This window comes from Gymnodraco acuticeps, unplaced genomic scaffold, assembly GCF_902827175.1.
Source record: "Gymnodraco acuticeps unplaced genomic scaffold, fGymAcu1.1, whole genome shotgun sequence".
Taxonomy (NCBI): domain Eukaryota; kingdom Metazoa; phylum Chordata; class Actinopteri; order Perciformes; family Bathydraconidae; genus Gymnodraco; species Gymnodraco acuticeps.
In genome coordinates this window covers 1,431-23,524 of record NW_022992212.1, presented here as the reverse complement: position 1 = coordinate 23,524, position 22,094 = coordinate 1,431, and the positions used below count along the sequence as shown (strand labels likewise).

The 22,094-nt window shown below is 46.5% G+C and overlaps 1 protein-coding gene across 1 annotated transcript in view; it reads right to left on the bottom strand.

Moving 5' to 3' along the window:
* The window catches only part of LOC117539609 (interleukin-1 receptor accessory protein), a gene marked incomplete at its 5' end in the record, with an annotated part of 47,847 nt that extends 26,935 nt beyond the window's left edge, over window positions 1-20,912 (bottom strand). The window contains 5 exon segments of the mRNA XM_034205839.1: window positions 7,059-7,130; window positions 8,948-9,116; window positions 10,534-10,747; window positions 17,296-17,379; window positions 20,717-20,912. Of these exon segments, the coding sequence (XP_034061730.1) occupies window positions 7,059-7,130; window positions 8,948-9,116; window positions 10,534-10,747; window positions 17,296-17,379; window positions 20,717-20,912 (735 nt within the window).
* Between the last annotated feature and the right edge of the window lie 1,182 nt (window positions 20,913-22,094).

The window sequence follows — 22,094 nt, the reverse complement described above, 5'->3', positions numbered from 1 at the left end:
TTCATCAGAACCTCACTGAGAACAGGAGAAAGAGTCAGGGGGCCGGTTCATCAGAACCTCACTGAGAACAGAGAAAGAGTCCAGGGGCCGGTTCAATCAGAACCTCACTGAGAACAGGAGAAAGAGTCAGGGGCCGGTTCATCAGAACCTCACTGAGAACAGGAGAAAGAGTCAGGGGCCGGTTCATCAGAACCTCACTGAGAACAGGAGAAAGAGTCAGGGGCCGGTTCATCAGAACCTCACTGAGAACAGGAGAAAGAGTCAGGGGCCGGTTCATCAGAACCTCACTGAGAACAGAGAAAGAGTCAGGGGCCGGTTCATCAGAACCTCACTGAGAACAGGAAGAAAGAGTCAGGGGCCGGTTCATCAGAACCTCACTGAGAACAGGAGAAAGAGTCAGGGGCCGGTTCATCAGAACCTCACTGAGAACAGGAGGAAAGAGTCAGGGGCCGGTTCATCAGAACCTCACTGAGAACACGAGAAAAGAGTCAGGGCCGGTCAATCAGAACTCCACTGAGAACAGGAGCAGAGAACGAGTCAGGGGGGCCGGTCATCAAACCTCACTGAGAACAGGAGAAAGAGTCAGGGGCCGGTTCATCAGAACCTCACTGAGAACAGGAGAAAGAGTCAGGGGCCGGTTCATCAGAACCTCACTGAGAACAGGAGAAAGAGTCAGGGCCGGTTCATCAGAACCTCACTGAGAACAGGAGAAGAGTCAGGGTCCGGTTCATCAGAACCTCACTGAGAACAGGAGAAAGAGTCAGGGGCCGGTTCATCAGAACCTCACTGAGAACAGGAGAAAGGGTCAGGGGCCGGTTCATCAGAACCTCACTGAGAACGGAGAAGAGTCAGGGGCCGGTTCATCAGAACCTCACTGAGAACTGGAGAAAGAGTCAGGGGCCGTTTCATCAGAACCTCACGAGAACAGGAGAAAGGTCAGGGGCCGGTTCATCAGAACCTCACTGAGAACCTGGAGAAAGAGTCAGGGGCCGGTCATCAGAACCTCACTGAGAACAGGAGAAAGAGTCAGGGTCCGGTTCATCAGAACCTCACTGAGAACTGGAGAAAGAGTTCAGGGGGCCGGTTCATCAGACCTAACTGAGAACAGGAGAACGAGTCAGGGTCCGGTTCATCAGAACCTCAACTGAGAACCGGGAGAAGAGTCAGGGTCCGGTCATCAGAACCTCACTGAGAAACAGGAGAAAAGGGTCAGGGGCCGGTTTCATCAGAACCTCACTGAGAACAGGAAGAAAGGTCAGGGGTCCGCTTCATCAGAATCTCACTGAGAACAGGAGAAAGGTCAGGGCGGTTCATCAGAACCTCACTGAGTACAAGGAGAAAGAGTCAGGGTCGTTTCATCAGAACCTCACTGAGTAACAGGAGAAAGAGTCAGGGGCAGGTTCATCAGAACCTCACTGAGAACAGAAGAAAGAGTCAGGGGCCGGTTCATCCAGAATCTCACTGAGAACAGGAGAAAAGGGTCAGGGTCCGCTTCATCAGAATCTCACTGAGAAACAGGAGAAAGAGTCAGGGGCCGGTTCATCAGAACCTCACTGAGAACAGGAGAAAGGGTCAGGGGCCGGTTCATCAGAACCTCACTGAGAACAGGAGAAAGAGTCAGGGGCCGGTTCATCAGAACCTCACTGAGAACTGGAGAAAGAGTCAGGGGCCGGTTCATCAGAACCTCACTGAGAACAGGAGAAAGAGTCAGGGGCCGGTTCATCAGAACCTCACTGAGAACAGGAGAAAGGGTCAGGGGCCGGTTCATCAGAACCTCACTGAGAACTGGAGAAAGAGTCAGGGGCCGGTTCATCAGAACCTCACTGAGAACAGGAGAAAGAGTCAGGGTCCGGTTCATCAGAACCTCACTGAGAACTGGAGAAAGAGTCAGGGGCCGGTTCATCAGAACCTAACTGAGAACAGGAGAAAGAGTCAGGGTCCGGTTCATCAGAACCTCACTGAGAACAGGAGAAAGAGTCAGGGTCCGGTTCATCAGAACCTCACTGAGAACAGGAGAAAGGGTCAGGGGCCGGTTCATCAGAACCTCACTGAGAACAGGAGAAAGGGTCAGGGTCCGCTTCATCAGAATCTCACTGAGAACAGGAGAAAGAGTCAGGGGCCGGTTCATCAGAACCTCACTGAGTACAGGAGAAAGAGTCAGGGTCCGGTTCATCAGAACCTCACTGAGAACAGGAGAAAGAGTCAGGGGCCGGTTCATCAGAACCTCACTGAGAACAGAAGAAAGAGTCAGGGGCCGGTTCATCAGAACCTCACTGAGAACAGGAGAAAGAGTCAGGGTCCGGTTCATCAGAACCTCACTGAGAACAGGAGAAAGAGTCAGGGGCCGGTTCATCAGAACCTCACTGAGAACAGGAGAAAGAGTCAGGGGCCGGTTCATCAGAACCTCACTGAGAACACGAGAAATAGTCAGGGGCCGGTTCATCAGAACCTCACTGAGAACAGGAGAAAGAGTCAGGGGCCGGTTCATCAGAACCTCACTGAGAACAGGAGAAAGAGGCAGGGGCCGGTTCATCAGAACCTCACTGAGAACAGGAGAAAGAGTCAGGGGCCGGTTCATCAGAACCTCACTGAGAACTGGAGAAAGAGTCAGGGGCCGGTTCATCAGAACCTCACTGAGAACAGGAGAAAGAGTCAGGGTCCGGTTCATCAGAACCTCACTGAGAACAGGAGAAAGAGTCAGGGGCCGGTTCATCAGAACCTCACTGAGAACAGGAGAAAGAGTCAGGGGCCGGTTCATCAGAACCTCACTGAGAACAGGAGAAAGAGTCAGGGGCCGGTTCATCAGAACCTCACTGAGAACAGGAGAAAGAGTCAGGGCCGGTTCATCAGAACCTCACTGAGAACAGGAGAAAGAGTCAGGGCCGGTTCATCAGAACCTCACTGTTCATCAGAACCTCACTGAGAACAGGAGAAAGTAGTCAGGGGCCGGTTCATCAGAACCTCACTGAGAACACGAGAAAGAGTCAGGGGCCGGTTCATCAGAACCTCACTGAGAACAGGAGAAAGAGTCAGGGGCCGGTTCATCAGAACCTCACTGAGAACAGGAGAAAGAGTCAGGGGCCGGTTCATCAGAACCTCACTGAGAACAGGAGAAAGAGTCAGGGGCCGGTTCATCAGAACCTCACTGAGAACAGGAGAAAGAGTCAGGGGCCGGTTCATCAGAACCTCACTGAGAACAGGAGAAAGAGTCAGGGTCCGGTTCATCAGAACCTCACTGAGAACAGGAGAAAGAGTCAGGGGCCGGTTCATCAGAACCTTACTGAGAACAGGAGAAAGGGTCAGGGGCCGGTTCATCAGAACCTCACTGAGAACAGGAGAAAGAGTCAGGGGCCGGTTCATCAGAACCTCACTGAGAACAGGAGAAAGAGTCAGGGGCCGGTCATCAGAACCTTACTGAGAACAGGAGAAAGGGTCAGGGGCCGGTTCATCAGAACCTCACTGAGAACAGGAGAAGAGTCAGGGGCCGGTTCATCAGAACCTCACTGAGAACAGGAGAAAGAGTCAGGGGCCGGTTCATCAGAACCTCACTGAGAACAGGAGAAAGAGTCCCATTGGCAGAAGGAAGAACGGAGAGAAATATGTGGAAATAAAACCATGAATAAAATGTTACCTCTCATTTATCAGATATGAAGAATTCATTTTCAAACATCGATCAAAGCCGATCTTAAAAAGATGAACCAAACGCCCGTCTGAGACTCCTCAGCGTCATGTCGCTTTTAGACGCTTTCATCCAAAGCGACTCACATACTCGATACTGTGGGCACTTTGGGGTGAAGCGTCTCAGGGACACAACGACATGCTGACTGCAGTGGGGTTTGAACCTGTGACGCCCTGACCCCGACACCAACGCACTACCCACTGCACCACAGCCTCCCTGTGTTATGATCAGCCCTCGATGATGTTCTCTTGTTATGAAATGTTTCCTCATAAATGATGCGGTGAGCAGGAGGACAGAATTACGTCTGAACTGACGCCGTGTTGCTTTTCTATAGGTTGTAGATACGAGCATGGTTTTATATACTATCACGTTTAATCGTGTTTTATGCCGTTTGCTAAGACTTGATAAGTCGCTCGTAAAACACAGGAGGTATGGAAGCTAAGAACACCATGTGGTCAATTGTACAGCTGATATAACACATTAGTTGTGTTTCCTCTAACTGGTGGATTATGGAGATAGAGTTGCTGATCGACAGCTGGGACACAAACCACCAAATACAAACACATAATTCAGATCAGTCGTCATGACTCCACTCCGGAGGGATTCCCCGATCACTTCTTACAGTCTCTCATCAAGGGGGGTCTCCTGTCCCCGGTGCAAACACACTGCCTGAGGAAGGCTGTGTGTATTGTTTTTGTCATGAACCTTTTTCGGACCAATTATTTATGTTGGTGACGATCCGACCTCCATGCTGCTACTCTGGTTCAAACTGCATCCACCAAACAATATGATTTATCTCCACCTCCCCAAAATAACCCACATCTGACACGGTGTGAGACGTCTGTTTTAGCTTTCTGTCGTCATTTCCTGCGATCTCCTTCATGCAGTCAGTCAGAATGAATGAATGAATGAATGAATGCATGAATGAATGAATGCATGAATGAATGCATGAATGAATGAATGCATGAATGAATGAATGAATGAATGAATGAATGAATGCATGAATGAATGGATGGATTAATGGATGGATTAATGAATGAATGGATTAATGCATGAATGGATGAATGGATGGATGAATGAATGGATGGATTAATGAATGAATGGATGGATTAATGAATGAATGGATTAATGGATGAATGGATGAATGAATGAATGGATGAATGAATGGATGAATGAATGGATGAATGGATGAATGAATGGATTAATGAATGGATGAATGGATTAATGAATGGATGGATGGATGAATGGATTAATGAATGAATGAATGAATGGATGAATGGATGAACGAATGAATGAATGGATGGATGAATGAATGGATGAACGAATGAATGGATGAATGAATGGATTAATGAATGAATGAATGAATGAATGAATGAATGGATTAATGGATGAATGGATGGATGAATGAATGGATGAATGGATGAATGAATGAATGGGCGTTACGTGAAGCCCGCAAAAGCTGAGCCGCATTTCGAGTCGGTTGTGATTTATAAAGGAAACCGGCGAGGGACATGCCATACGCACTTTCCTCGCCGGTACGCAATGTTTTGTGAATCGGAAAGTGTCGGTGCGTATTTATTTGCTTTGTCCTACGTAAGCAACCTTCCCACGTCAATCCTACACAAGGCTTTATCAATGAGGCCCCTGAACTTTAGAAAGAACATCCAGAACATTCATCCGTTTGCATCGTGCTAATTATTTATCTAATATATCATATTCCAATTACCTGTATATCGACTCTCCTTGCACTATTTGATCTGTGTCATTGTGTTGCTCTGTGGGAGGAGCCTCAGATTTTAATTGCTGTATCTAAACTGTAGCTCTGTACGAATGACAATACAAGCCTTGAACCTTGAATCTTGATTGTTACAGAAAAAAAAAGTAAATATATGCTTCTAATTGACGTCTTACTGTGTCTACGTACACATTACATTAACAACACAGTTTATAATAATTGCTATTTGTGTGTATTCTTCAAGGCAGTCTGTTTTTCCGGACTATTTAACAGTTATTTGATGCATCATCGATCTACTCTGTGGAAGTTACATAAGGTCAGGTTTCTGCAGGATCCTCTCTCTTAGTTCCTTAAAATGAAGTCATCTGGACGGTTAGTTTTACCTGGATCATTTTTACTTATTGACTTCGGAAAAACTGCTTAAATATATTATTGTATTGTTGTTGTTGTAATACTCGTTTGGGCCACTAGAGGCTGAAGTGCAGAAAGAAACCCTTTGTCTCTAAATAGGACTAGAAGCAGTATCAGTACTTTCATTTGAAGGATATGCTGCACTCTTGTAGTCTGGATTATAACTAAGTACATTTATTAAGTATTTTCATGGACTACAATTCTCAAGGAAATGTTGATCTTTTTACTTCTCGATATGTGTCTTACAGCTTTAGGCCCCGTCCACACGGATGCGATTTCAGTTGTATCCGCTAACGTTCTTCATCGTATAGACGGTTCGTCCACACGAAGCCGAAACGGAGCCCGAAACCGGCTCCCGAAGTGGGTAGGTCTGGAGACGACACGCTTGCGGCTCGGTGTGTTCGCCCTATACGATCTTTTCCTGAATCGATGACACCATAGCCCCGCCTCTCCCCACCTCTCCCGCTCACCCCGCGTCATTGCTGATGCGTTTCGCCAACAACAACAACAATGGCGGATCACAGGGTTGCGTTCGTGCTCCAGACGCTACTGACCATGATAGAGATGTTAGTGCAACATCTACAGCTCCTCGACCACAACCATCAGCAACAAGTGGACCTGGAGAACTACATGAACTAGCTAGTTTGTTTGTTTATGCCTTATGCCCATGCTCGGGGGTCTTATTCGCTGCTTTTGGTGTATTTAGTGGCGGAAGTACAGCGCCACTTACAGGCTGGCATATGTACTACAGCGTTTCCAGCGGGTCGAGCGCTCTCGTGCGGACGCGTTTATTGAGCCGACTCCGTGTGGACGGAAGACTTTCTTGAAATCGACTTCGGTTTCTAAATCGGTTTCGTCTCCGTGTGGACGGGGCCTAAGATACTTTACAAAATGTGATTTTTGCATAAAAAGCACAATAGCGGATAAAATATGTTTGTTATAAATTAAACTAGCCAACATTTTATACAAATAGAGTTTATTAAATAACTAATTAGCCTGTTGAGAGATAATCAATGGGTATGCATCAACGTTTATAAATATTCTAAATGATTTATGAATAATTTAGAGTTTACAAAACATTTAAAAAACTACATTTTGCTGATTTGGGGAGCTAGCGTTAGCGTTAGCCACAATCTGAAACTCTTTTTACTGCTTTGTACGCGAGGAGAGGAGGAGCCACACTGAAGCTGAACACTACAACTCCCATGATGCAACGCTGCATGCTTCACTCACCCTGTTTGACCGTGAAGATCTGCTCCTTAGCCGGGTTCAAGATGGTCGGTATTTTGGGCAGACCGGGCGGATCTGAGAGAGAAACAGATTATTAACCTTCTTCATTAAGGTCTGTGGTGTAAATACACACGTGTGGTGTAAATACACACATGTAGTATACATATACACACATGTAGTATAAATACACACATGTAGTGTAGTATAAATATACACACATGTAGTATAAATACACACATGTAGTGTAGTATAAATATACACACATGTAGTATAAATATACACACATGTAGTATAAATACACACATGTAGTGTAGTATAAATATACACACATGTACTGTAGTATAAATATACACACATGTACTGTAGTATAAATATACATATGTAGTGTAAATACACACATGTAGTATAAATATACACACATGTGTGATGGTGTGTATATGTGTGTGATGGTGTGTGTGTGTGCGTGTGATCGTGTTCAAATCAATAGGCACGCAATGACTCTAAATAATAATGATCACGCATCAAACACACATTCAGACTAAAGGAACCAGCTGTTTGGAAAATGTAAGAAGTAGAAAGTACAGGTATTTGAGTTCAACATGTAAGAAGTAGAAAGTACAGGTATTTGAGTTCTACATGTAAGAAGTAGAAAGTACAGGTATTTGAGTTCAACGTGTAAGAAGTAGAAAGTACAGGTATTTGTGTTCAACATGTAAGAAGTAGAAAGTACAGGTATTTGTGTTCAACATGTAAGAAGTAGAAAGTACAGGTATTTGAGTTCAACATGTAAGAAGTAGAAAGTACAGGTATTTGAGTTCAACATGTAAGAAGTAGAAAGTACAGGTATTTGTCTTCAACATGTAAGAAGTAGAAAGTACAGGTATTTGAGTTCAAAGTGTAAGAAGTAGAAAGTACAGGTATTTGTCTTCAACATGTAAGAAGTAGAAAGTACAGGTATTTGTGTTCAACATGTAAGAAGTAGAAAGTACAGGTATTTGTGTTCAACATGTAAGAAGTAGAAAGTACAGGTATTTGAGTTCAACATGTAAGAAGTAGAAAGTACAGGTATTTGTGTTCAACATGTAAGAAGTAGAAAGTACAGGTATTTGAGTTCAACATGTAAGAAGTAGAAAGTACAGGTATTTGAGTTCAACATGTAAGGAGTAGAAAGTACAGGTATTTGAGTTCAACATGTAAGAAGTAGAAAGTACAGGTATTTGAGTTCAACATGTAAGAAGTAGAAAGTACAGGTATTTGTCTTCAACATGTAAGAAGTAGAAAGTACAGGTATTTGAGTTCAAAGTGTAAGAAGTAGAAAGTACAGGTATTTGTCTTCAACATGTAAGAAGTAGAAAGTACAGGTATTTGTGTTCAACATGTAAGAAGTAGAAAGTACAGGTATTTGTGTTCAACATGTAAGAAGTAGAAAGTACAGGTATTTGAGTTCAACATGTAAGAAGTAGAAAGTACAGGTATTTGTGTTCAACATGTAAGAAGTAGAAAGTACAGGTATTTGGGTTCAACATGTAAGAAGTAGAAAGTACAGGTATTTGAGTTCAACATGTAAGAAGTAGAAAGTACAGGTATTTGAGTTCAACATGTAAGGAGTAGAAAGTACAGGTATTTGAGTTCAACATGTAAGAAGTAGAAAGTACAGGTATTTGAGTTCAACATGTAAGGAGTAGAAAGTACAGGTATTTGAGTTCAACATGTAAGAAGTAGAATGTAGAAAATTGTCAGAAAAATAAGTAGTGGAGTAGATGAACTGAGACCAGAAACATGTACTCAAGTACAGTAACGAAGTATTTGTACTCCACTTCTTCCCACCTCTGTACACATGTAGTATAAGTACACACAGTATATATACTATATATGTAGTATAGGTGACTCACTGACGGCGCTGAGGTTGATGCTGCGGGTGAAGTTGAGGGGTCTTCCTCTCCTCTGGTAGCTCACGGTGCAGAAGTAAAGACCCTCGTAGCTCCCCAGCATGATGTGGACCCTCAGGCTGACGCCCCTCAGCTGCCGGTTACCCCCAACGAACGGGGGGCGCTTACATTTCTGACATCACAGAGACACAGGGTTTAAACAACTGAGCTTTAAAGAGACACCTATTATACAAAACGTCTTCTCTACATCAACATGTGTCCCCTCTTCTTCATGTCTCTTCTACATCAACATGTGTCCCCTCTTCTTCATGTCTCTTCTACATCAACATGTGTCCCCTCTTCTCCATGTCTCTTCTACATCAACATGTGTCCCCTCTTCTTCATGTCTCTTCTACATCAACATGTGTCCACTCTTCTTCATGTCTCTTCTACATCAACATGTGTCCCCTCTTCTTCATGTCTCTTCTACATCAACATGTGTCCCCTCTTCTTCATGTCTCTTCTTCATCAACATGTGTCCCCTCTTCTTCATGTCTCTTCTTACATCAACATGTGTCCCCTCTTCTTCATGTCTCTTCTACATCAACATGTGTCCCCCTCTTCTTCATGTCTCTTCCTACATCAACATGTGTCCCCTCTTCTTCATGTCTCTTCTACATCAACATGTGTCCCCTCTTCTTCATGTCTCTTCTACATCAACATGTGTCCCCTCTTCTCCATGTCTCTTCTACATCACCATGTGTCCCCTCTTCTTCATGTCTCTTCTACATCAACCATGTGTCCCCTCTTCTTCATGTCTCTTCTACATCAACATGTGTCCTCTCTTCTTCATGTCTCTTCTACATCAACATGTGTCCCCTCTTCTTCATGTCTCTTCTACATCAACATGTGTCCCCTCTTCTTCATGTCTCTTCTACATCAACATGTGTCCCCTCTTCTTCATGTCTCTTCTACATCAACATGTGTCCCCTCTTCTTCATGTCTCTTCTACATCAACATGTGTCCCCTCTGTGGAAAGAGACTGAAAGTCTCAGAAACAAAGATTCTCTCTCTTTTTGATCCATTTCTATAAAAACCTGTCTGAAAATGAACTGAATCTCCTCTTAGAGCACCATTGAGTTCTTTGTAACCAAATGTCTCTCAGAGGGGCGTGGGGAGGGGCTCCTTATTTTCATCTAAAGTAACAGACAGAGAATCAGCACTTTGGAAACAGGGCTGAAACAGAGGGGATTATGGGTAATGCTGCAATGATCTGTTTGGTGTTTCAGCCAATCAGAGACAGGCCTGTGATATATTGTTGAAGAAGAAGATAATAGGGGACCTTTAAACATATTTCATTGTGTTGTGAAAATCCTGAGTGTCCTCTTCCAACATGAGAGTAGCATGCTAACAGAGGTATCAACTGCAGCTGTGAACATGACAGGATGTGTGATTACCTAGAAGAGCATCAGGACTGTTTGAGGCAGATGATAGCTATGTGATTAACATGATGATTCAGCCTCTATGGAGAGAGACATCAAGCATGCTCATTTCTGACGTGGAGCTAATCTGAAGTAAACATTGAATACTGGGTGTTATTATTCCCTCACGTTGTACCAGGTGACGGTGACGGTGGTGTTGTTGTCGGCCATCTTGCCGGCCTCTTTCAGGTCGGGGCAGTCCATGGTCCCTCCCTTCTGGAAGGGGATGACCTGCCGGGTCGATTCCCAGGCGACGGGGGGGTCGCAGTCATTGGCGCGGAGCACCTTGCTGGGCCGCAGGACGGAGAGACGCATCGCCATCTTACTGCACGACGTCTTGTTCCTGAGGAGAGACGGACAGTAACCATAACAGAAGCTGTGTTGCTGCTTTCTGGGGCTTTTATTTTGAAAAAACAAGCATAGATCTAAGCTGAAAACATGGTCCATCCTTCCTTCCATAAAGTAACTATGGGCTTTTATTTTGAAAAAAAAGCATAAATCCGAGCCTCCTGTAATGGTGCAGTTACTTTCTGGGGCTTTTATTTTGAAAAACAAGCCTAAACCGGAGCTTTTGGTTACCACAATGTCAACTTCTAGGTCTTTTATTTTGAAAAACAAGCCTAAATCTGAGCTTTCTCTTATGGTGAAGTCACTTTCTAGGGCTTTTATTTTGAAAAACAAGCCTAAATCTGAGCTTTCTCTAATGGTGTAGTTACTGTCTAGGGCTTTTATTTTGAAAAACAAGCCTCACCAGGCGTTTTCTGTAAGTATACGTTACAGTACGGGCCTCTTCATGATCGTCCTGTTGGTATTCAGTTACTCTATGGGGCTTTTATTTGGAAAGAAAGCCTCAATCTGAGATATTAGTTATAATTAGGGCCGGGACTTTAACGCGTTAATTAAGATTAATTAATTACACAAAAATTAACGCGTTAAAAAAATTAACGCATTTTAATCGCACTTATTTTTGCACCGCGGAACGTTTCTCACTGGATGAGTTTCAGGCGTACCGATTATACTGGAGCACCAACTAACGTTCATGACTTCAGACAACAACAAACCACAGTGAACAACAGTGGGAAATGTTGTTTTAAAAAACGGACGGATGGAAGCGTCGATAAGAGCACGGTTGTGTGCAAATTATGCAAAAGGAATTCGCATATCACCGCAGCACATCAAGCCTCAAGTATCACCTCAATGCAAAACATATAGCAGCTAGCGTGGAAGCTAGCGTGGACGTTAGCCTCTTTTATCGCGTTCACACCAAAAAGAGCCGGTACTAAAATTAGTTCATGAGAACCTTTTTACCCCCACGAAAGTCCCTGCTAGAGAGCAGAGAGCTGCTAGAGAGCAGGGACTTTCGTACGGCTCTCTTGTGAGAAAATAGCTATATTTCTGATTGGCTGGGCGGATTGCAAACCACGCCCAGTAAAACTCCCAAAAAGTTTGGTGAAGCCGCCATTTTATTATCCTCGCATTAGCATTATTAGCATTAGCCCAGCGCAGAAACGCAGAGAGACTAACTTATGGCAACACAGAATAAAACATGGGAGCGGTGGAGATGAGGAGGTGTCGGCGTTCTGGCGATTTACTCGGAAGGCTGCTGGGACTCCCAGCAGCTTCTACTGAAGCCAGTCCCCAACTCCGGGGACTTCCGGCCGGGGACTTTGGGCGGCAGTATACGCCGTGAAGTGGTTTGCGGCCTGCCAGTAAACCCAAAGCAGAAGAAGAAGAAGTGACGTCAGCGGCTTAATTTGTTCTCATGAACTAAGTTCTCATGAACCTTTGTGGGAAAAGTACTGCGGTGTGAATGCGCCTAATGGTATACTAAAATCCATGTGAAAAAAATTGCTTCTCACTGTTCTCAGGTCAAATATTTATATGTGATTAAAAATGCGATTAATTTCGATTAATTAATTACAAAGCCTCTAATTAATTAGATTAATTTTTTTAATCGAGTCCCGGCCCTAGTTATAATAAAGCGATTTATTCTGAAAAACACATTCCATCCTAAGCTTCCTGTGAGGATAGAGTAACTCTGTGGGGCATTTATTCTGAAAAACACATCCCATCCTAAGCTTCCAGTGAGGATAGAGTAACTCTGTGGGGCTTTTATTTGGAAAAAAATGCCTCATCATAAGCTTCCTGTGAGGATAAAGTAACTCTGTGGGGCTTTTATTGTGAAAAACACATCCCATCATAAGCTTCCTGTGAGGATAGAGTAACTCTGTGGGGCATTTATTCTGAAAAACACATCCCATCCTAAGCTTCCTGTGAGGATAGAGTAACTCTGTGGGGCTTTTATTTGGAAAAAAATGCCTCATCATAAGCTTCCTGTGAGGATAAAGTAACTCTGTGGGGCTTTTATTGTGAAAAACACATCCCATCCTAAGCTTCCTGTGAGGATAGAGTAACTCTGTGGGGCTTTTATTTGGAAAAAAATGCCTCATCATAAGCTTCCTGTGAGGATAAAGTAACTCTGTGGGGCTTTTATTGTGAAAAACACATCCCATCATAAGCTTCCTGTGAGGATAGAGTAACTCTGTGGGGCATTTATTCTGAAAAACACATCCCATCCTAAGCTTCCTGTGAGGATAGAGTAACTCTGTGGGGCTTTTATTTGGAAAAAAATGCCTCATCATAAGCTTCCTGTGAGGATAAAGTAACTCTGTGGGGCTTTTATTGTGAAAAACACATCCCATCCTAAGCTTCCTGTGAGGATAGAGTAACTCTGTGGGGCTTTTATTGTGAAAAACACATCCCATCCTAAGCTTCCTGTGAGGATAGAGTAACTCTGTGGGGCTTTTATTTGGAAAAAAATGCCTCATCATAAGCTTCCTGTGAGGATAAAGTAACTCTGTGGGGCTTTTATTGTGAAAAACACATCCCATCCTAAGCTTCCTGTGAGGATAGAGTAACTCTGTGGGGCTTTTATTGTGAAAAACACATCCCATCCTAAGCTTCCTGTGAGGATAGAGTAACTCTGTGGGGCTTTTATTTGGAAAAAAATGCCTCATCATAAGCTTCCTGTGAGGATAAAGTAACTCTGTGGGGCTTTTATTGTGAAAAACACATCCCATCCTAAGCTTCCTGTGAGGATAGAGTAACTCTGTGGGGCTTTTATTTTGAAAAAAATGCCTCATCATAAGCTTCCTGTGAGGATAAAGTAACTCTGTGGGGCTTTTATTGTGAAAAACATGCCTCTTCTGGAACAACCATGTGTTATAAAAAGTCTCTCAGCGTTGTGTCGCTGTTGCTCCAGAATGAGGTCACAGTGGAGAGACACGTTCCACGTGTTCTGTCATTTTACCCGTGAGAGCTGAGTGCGTCAGACAGGAAACAGGAAGTGAGTTCTGACCACACAGGAAGTGAAAGCAGAGCGCACTGGGCTGTTGAAATAAACCTGTTTGTGTCTCACTCACTAACTCTGAAACTAAGACTAACTAAAACAGATACCTCATTTACCTCAACAAATAAATACAAATGTTTTATTTTATTCATTTAATGTTCATTTAATTTAATGATGGTTCTACTTTTATATATTTTATTTAATTAGTTTTACTTTTTTTTAATTTGTATTTCATTTTATTTACTTCATTTATCTTAAAGGTCCCGGCCATTTCCACTGATCATAGTTCCATCGTTGAGGTCTATAGAATAGATGTACATTGTTCAATGTTCCAAACTCACATTGGTTTCTCACAGCCTCTCTGTGTAGTCTGTGTATTCACTCTCTGTCCTACACGGCTTGTTGGAGCTCCCTCCCCCCCTGTGAGCCCACTGTGCTCTGATTGGTCGGCTCGCCCACTCTGTTCTGATGAGTCCACCCCCGTTACAGCTGAACATCAGTGATTATGTTTTACAATGGCGTTTGTTAGCAACCAGGAAGTGACACCAGTGATGACAAACAGGTGAGAATGCTGCGTGGGGTCTGGGGGCCGTGTTGGGGGGCCGTTGGGGGGCTCGCTGCTCCGCCCTGTGAGGCTCGAGGGGCCGACAGTGTGAGCTGGGTTACTGCTGTCGTTCCCTGGTTGCTGCGTGGGGTCTGAGCTTCGATCTCTCAGGCAAAAAGCACTTTCTTTCAAGATAAGATCCAATCTTCCTATTCCAATCCTAAAAAACTATTTTCCATCTTCTCCTCCCTCTTGGACCCTCCAAAAGCTCCTCCCCCCTCCTCACTTCTGTCAAGCGACTTTGTTACCCACTTTGAAAAAAAGGTTGATGATATTCGCTCTTTTTTTTCTGACTCACCTTTACTCACCGCTGGGTCACCAGACCTTCCTTCCACCAACACACTAACCTCCTTTTCCCCTCTCTCTCCAAGTGAGGTTCTTACCCTCACTACCTCTGCCCGCCCTACCACCTGTCCTCTGGACCCTATCCCTTCAAACCTCCTTCAGACTATCGCTCCTGATATTCTACCGTTTCTCACCCATTTCATCAACACTTCTCTAACTTCTGGTCACTTTCCAAACAGTCTCAAGGAGGCAAGAGTAAACCCTCTCCTAAAGAAACCCACTCTCAACCCGTCTGATGTTATAAACTACAGGCCTGTCTCTCTCCTCCCGTTCCTGTCTAAATCACTTGAACGCGCTGTCTTTAAACAACTCTCCTGTTATCTCAATCAGAACAACCTTCTGGATCCGCACCAGTCTGGTTTCAAGGCAGGTCACTCCACAGAAACTGCTCTCCTTGCTGTCACGGAGGAACTGCACACTGCCAAAACTGCATCCCTCTCCTCTGTCATCATCCTGTTGGACCTGTCTGCTGCATTCGACACGGTGAATCATCAGATCCTCTTTCACACTCTCCAAAAACTTGGAGTTTCAGGCTCTGCACTTTCCCTCCTCACCTCATACCTCAAAGACCGTACCTACAGGGTGACTTGGAGAGGGTCTGAGTCCCACCCTTGTCAATTAACTACAGGGGTCCCTCAGGGCTCTGTTCTTGGTCCCCTCCTCTTCTCCCTGTACACAAACTCGCTCGGATCAGTCATTAGCCCGCATGGTTTTTCATACCACTGCTACGCTGACGACACCCAATTAATTCTGTCCTTTCCCCGCTCAGAGACCCAGGTCGTTGCACGCATCTCTGCTTGTCTAGCTGACATCTCTCAGAAGCAGAAACACGTGGGTTTGCTGTCCTGGCTCCAAGATGGTGGAATGAGCTCCCCATTGACATCAGGACGGCAGATAGCTCGCACATCTTCCGGCGCAAACTGAAAACTCATCTCTTTCGACTCCACTTCGAGCGTTAGAACTATTAACGAAGCACTTATATACTAATAAAGGACTGGCTTACCTAAAGCCAGTTGAGTAGCACTTGAAATGTTTGGCTCTATGAAACCTGATGTACTTTATGATTCTGTTTTCTTCAAGGTTGTGTCTTCCTGGTCGAATGTACTTATTGTAAGTCGCTTTGGATAAAAGCGTCAGCTAAATGCAATGTAATGTAATGTAATGTAATGTAATGAGCCAGTGTTGCCAACTCCATAGTAAGGAGTAGCTATTGGCTGTCCGAAAAGTCGCCAGAAGTCCCTAAATGACGTCATCGCCTAATTTGCATATCATGTAATGGCGGTAAAAAAACGTTCCACTCCCTTCAAGGATCAAAACTTAAAACCACCAGAGTAAATCCAGACGACAGTAGATCAGACATGTCTCTATTAGACAAAGTAGAAAGTAGAAATAGTTTTAGTAGAAATCTCCCTTACAATAAAGGCAGTACGCCCGTGTGTCATCTCCAATAAATGTCTTCAACCATCCTTTAAACTCAGGGTTTGATTCCCACTCCTCTCTGTACTTTAGTGAATACAGTTCAGACTGTGACACGATGAGCTATGTGGATGTTTAGCTTGTCACAGAGAGGCACACACAGTGGACGAGGTGATTAAGTGACTGAAGCTGTCTCGACGCGGGAGAGTGTGGCTGTCTCCTCTCTGCTCTGACTGCAGCTGAGCTGCTGCGGGAGGCAAAGTGAGTCTGCGCGCCTGTGAGGGCTATGGGAGGGCTATGGGAGGGCTATGGGAGGGCTATGAGAGGGCTGAGGGAGGGCTATGGGAGGGCTATGGGAGGGCTATGGGAGGGCTGAGGGAGGGCTATGGGAGGGCTATGGGAGGGCTATGGGAGGGCTGAGGGAGGGCTGAGGGAGGGCTATGGGAGGGCTATGGGAGGGCTATGAGAGGGCTATGAGAGGGCTGAGGGAGGGCTATGGGAGGGCTATGGGAGGGCTATGGGAGGGCTGAGGGAGGGCTGAGGGAGGGCTGAGGGAGGGCTGAGGGGCTCACGGCAGCTCGTTAACTGCAGAACAATACGTGAGTCTCCGAACACCAGAAAAGTCCCTGATAACACCATTACAAGTCGTTCGATCAGTCGTTAGTCGCTTTTGACAAAAACAAGTAGCCGGAAGGTTTGGAAAGCCGTCGAATTTAACGACAAAGTCGCCAAGTTGGCAGCACTGGTCTGAGCTCCTGCTGAGTGAGTGTGTGCCGGTAAAGCTCCCACTCCCGCAGAGCTTTACCGGCACACACACTCAGGCTGAGTGTGTGTGTGTGTGCCGGTAAAGCTCCGCGCAGCACCGTGGCTGAGAAAAGACAAGGCTGAGTGAGTGTGTGTCAATTTGGACTTCGTTACATCACTTGGTTCCCAGAAGAACAACATGGAGAAAGAGAAATGTCCAACGAGGCGTTCTGGCAGCACAGACAGGTCTTCTCTGAGTCAGAGTGTTACTCCCTACAGGGGGCACTTTGAGGCTCAGAGCGTTCACATGCAGAAGCTTCAGAACACAAGGGGACGGGTCAGAACCAGAGGAGCAGGACGTGGGACCTTCAATAGTTTCTTCATGAGTTTCTTACCTGCTAATGACAGTAACTAAAGGTGTGATGTCTCTCACCTCAGCATGCAGATGTAGAGTCCGGTGTCGGCGGCGCTGCTCGGCTGGAGCCACAGTCTGACTCCGTCTCTGCTGATTCTGGAGCTGCACAAACACACCAGAACCAGAACTGATGTTAGCTGCTGACGCTAACGAGCCTCCATGCAACCTGTCTGACGGGAAATCATTAAAACACTCGCTCACTGAGTCTGTTAGAATCCCTGCTGACCTCTACGGGCTGAAGGACGATGGGGTTCATTACTGTGGACCGAGGCTGGGGAACATATCGTTATAATATTCATATTGTGATTGAGATTAGATAGATATTGTGGAAATGTCATTTAATCCTACATCGGTCTCTGCACCTTCCTGAGTCACTGTAATCCGTGGGGTTATAAAACACGTCGGGCCTGGACCTTCAGAGGATGGTCAGATAAGATGTCCCTTAATAATCCTAGTTCTGGGAAATGTGTTTGTTGTTGAACTGGGACCTCTCCATGCTGCCTTCAGGGACCAACAGCACTAGGGAGATGCTGCCTTCAGGGACCAACAGCACTAGGGAGATGCTGCCTTCAGGGACCAACAGCACTAGGGAGATGCTGCCTTCAGGGACCAACAGCACTAGGGAGATGCTGCCTTCAGGGACCAACAGCACTAGGGAGATGCTGCCTTCAGGGATCAACAGCACTAGGGAGATGCTGCCTTCAGGGACCAACAGCACTAGGAGATGCTGCCTTCAGGGAACAACAGCACTAGGGAGATGCTGCCTTCAGGGGCCAACAGCACTAGGGAGATGCTGCCTTCAGGGATCAACAGCACTAGGGAGATGCTGCCTTCAGGGACCAACAGTACTAGGGAGATGCTGCCTTCAGGGACCAACAGCACTAGGGAGATGCTGCCTTCAGGGACCAACAGCACTAGGGAGATGCTGCCTTCAGGAGCCAACAGCACTAGGGAGATGCTGCCTTCAGGGACCAACAGCACTAGGGAGATGCTGCCTTCAGGAGCCAACAGCACTAGGGAGATGCTGCCTTCAGGGACCAACAGCACTAGGGAGATGCTGCCTTCAGGGGCCAACAGCACTAGGGAGATGCTGCCTTCAGGGGCCAACAGCACTAGGGAGATGCTGCCTTCAGGGGCCAACAGCACTAGGGAGATGCTGCCTTCAGGGACCAACAGAACTAGGGAGATGCTGCCTTCAGGGAACAACAGCACTAGGGAGATGCTGCCTTCAGGGACCAACAGCACTAGGGAGATGCTGCCTTCAGGGACCAACAACACTAGGGAGATGCTGCCTTCAGGGACCAACAACACTAGGGAGATGCTGCCTTCAGGGACCAACAGCACTAGGGAGATGCTGCCTTCAGGGATCAACAGCACTAGGGAGATGCTGCCTTCAGGGGCCAACAGCACTAGGGAGATGCTGCCTTCAGGGATCAACAGCACTAGGGAGATGCTGCCTTCAGGAGCCAACAGCACTAGGGAGATGCTGCCTTCAGGGATCAACAGCACTAGGGAGATGCTGCCTTCAGGGACCAACAGCACTAGGGAGATGCTGCCTTCAGGAGCCAACAGCACTAGGGAGATGCTGCCTTCAGGGACCAACAGCACTAGGGAGATGCTGCCTTCAGGGGCCAACAGCACTAGGGAGATGCTGCCTTCAGGGACCAACAGCACTAGGGAGATGCTGCCTTCAGGGGCCAACAGCACTAGGGAGAGATGCTGCCTTCAGGGGCCAACAGCACTAGGGAGATGCTGCCTTCAGGGGCCAACAGCACTAGGGAGATGCTGCCTTCAGGGACCAACAGAACTAGGGAGATGCTGCCTTCAGGGAACAACAGCACTAGGGAGATGCTGCCTTCAGGGACCAACAGCACTAGGGAGATTGCTGCCTTCAGGGACCAACAACACTAGGGGGATGCTGCCTTCAGGGACCAACAGCACTAGGGAGATGCTGCCTTCAGGGACCAACAGCACTAGGGAGATGCTGCCTTCAGGGACCAACAGCACTAGGGAGATGCTGCCTTCAGGGACCAACAGCACTAGGGAGATGCTGCCTTCAGGGACCAACAGCACTAGGGAGATGCTGCCTTCAGGGACCAACAGCACTAGGGAGATGCTGCCTTCAGGGACCAACAGCACTAGGGAGGATGCTGCCTTCAGGGACCAACAGCACTAGGGAGATGCTGCCTTCAGGGACCAACAGCACTAGGGAGATGCTGCCTTCAGGGACCAACAGCACTAGGGAGATGCTGCCTTCAGGGGACCAACAGCACTAGGGAGATGCTGCCTTCAGGGCCAACAGCACTAGGGAGATGCTGCCTTCAGGGACCAACAGAACTAGGGAGATGCTGCCTTCAGGGAACAACAGCACTAGGGAGATGCTGCCTTCAGGGGCCAACAGCACTAGGGAGATGCTGCCTTCAGGATCAACAGCACTAGGGAGATGCTGCCTTCAGGGCCAACAGCACTAGGGAGATGCTGCCTTCAGGACCAACAGCACTAGGGAGATGCTGCCTTCAGGGACCAACAGCACTAGGAGATGCTGCCTTCGGGACCAACAGCATAGGAGATGCTGCCTTCAGGGACCAACAGCACTAGGGAGATGCTGCCTTCAGGGACCAACAGCACTAGGGAGATGCTGCCTTCAGGGACCAACAGCACTAGGGAGATGCTGCCTTCAGGGGCCAACAGCACTAGGGAGATGCTGCCTTCAGGGGCCAACAGCACTAGGGAGAGCTGCCTTCAGGGAGCCAACAGCACTAGGGAGATGCTGCCTTAGGGACCAACAGCACTAGGGAGATGCTGCCTTCAGGGACCAACAGCACATGGGAGATGCTGCCTTCAGGGACCAACAGCACTAGGGAGATGCTGCCTTCAGGGACCAACAGCACTAGGGAGATGCTGCCTTCAGGGACCAACAGCACAGGGAGGATGCTGCCTTCAGGGACCAACAGCACTAGGGAGTGCGCCTTCAGGGACCAACAGCACTAGGGAGATGCTGCCTTCAGGGACCAACAGCACTAGGGAGATGCTGCCTTCAGGGATCAACAGCACTAGGGAGATTGCTGCCTTCAGGGACCAACAGCACTAGGGAGATGCTGCCTTCAGGGCCAACAGCACTAGGGAGATGCTGCCTTCAGGGAACCAACACAGCACTAGGGAGATGCTGCCTTCAGGGACCAACAGAACTAGGGAGATGCTGCCTTCAGGGACCAACAGCACTAGGGAGATGCTGCCTTCAGGGACCAACAGCACTAGGGAGATGCTGCCTTCAGGGACCAACAGCACTAAGAAGATGCTGCCTTCAGGGACCAACAGCACTAGGGAGATGCTGCCTTCAGGGGCCAACAGCACTAGGGAGATGCTGCCTTCAGGGACCAACAGAAATACTACATGATGTTAATACTGAAGGTACCTAATGATATATATCTGTGTGTACCTGTAGGTGAGGGGCTGCTCCAGGTCGTGGCCCTCCGGCAGGCGGTACCAGAACAGGTTGTGTCCGGTGCTCTGAGTGGAGGAGTAGTTGTAGACGGAGGGGTGAGAGAAGAGAGGGCAGGACAGCCAGCCCACCTCCCCCTCCAGCACAGAGACCCCCTGATCACTGGACTCGCCCCAGTCGAAGCACATGGGCTCTGAAGGAAACAAACATCAGCCATCACCAACATGTGCAATATTATTATTATTATTATTATTAATGTTCTATGATAACGTGGAATTACGTTCTTTTGCATGACTAAGTAATGTTAATATTTACATTCATTTACCCCCCCCCCCCCCCTCTGATACAAGAGCGTCTGACTGAGTCTTCACAGTATCTCCGTGGTCAGAAAGGTTTGTTATCTGATGAGTATCTGAAGGGGAGACTCAGCGTCTCTCCTCTGGACCCCGTTGTAATGAAGTTATTCTTTAACGTTATAATGTGGTTACGATGGATGGCGTCTCTCTCTCTGGACGAGGTCCAGGCGTCCGATTGAAGGACTTTATGAGCGCATCATTAGTGGCTCCGCCGTTAAATAGCTTGTTACAGAAAGACATTATTACACTGCCATGCATTAAAACACTGAGACCCCCCCACCCGCACTCTGTAATCAGAGGCTCTCTCTGAGATTAAAACGCTGCTGATCATACACTTATTCTTTATTCGTACGAACGCTGTGCAGCTGAGACTGAGACAGCAGCGAGATGTGAGACGATGCTTTAGGGCTGAGAACACGTTCTGAGCCCTAAAGCACGTCTTCAATGGAGGCTGAGGGAGCGTCTGAAACTCAGACACTGATATCTGATGATATTGCTGTGTATGAATGACAGAGCTTCAATCGTCTCAAGTCATTATTAAAATCGGGTTTTTAAACTAACAGAAACAAAAGAAGAGCTTTTTGATTTTTCTTTTTAAAAACCTCTTATAATAAATACCTTGAGAGGCAGTGAGCTATTTCAATAGCAAACGTTGGGGACAATTTGAGGCCCCGTCCACACGGAGACGATTTCAGTTGTATCCGCTACAGTTCTTTTTCGTATAAACGCTTAGTCCACACGAAGCCGAAACGGATTGAGTAGAGTGAACTCTAAGTAAATACATATATTCACTAACTTCAATATTTTGGGTTCCTGCAACATTTTCTTAGTATTTGAGTTAATTTAATTGATATTCCTTTATTGACGGATTAAAATGTAATGTTTACACTGTTTTGCAGATTTCACTGTACTATTGTTTATCAGAATAGGTCAGAATTAAGATATGAAAACCTTCGACATGTCTGTTATCTGTAATAAGTAACTCTCTCAACTCTACACCGTGTTTTGGTAGCATCTGC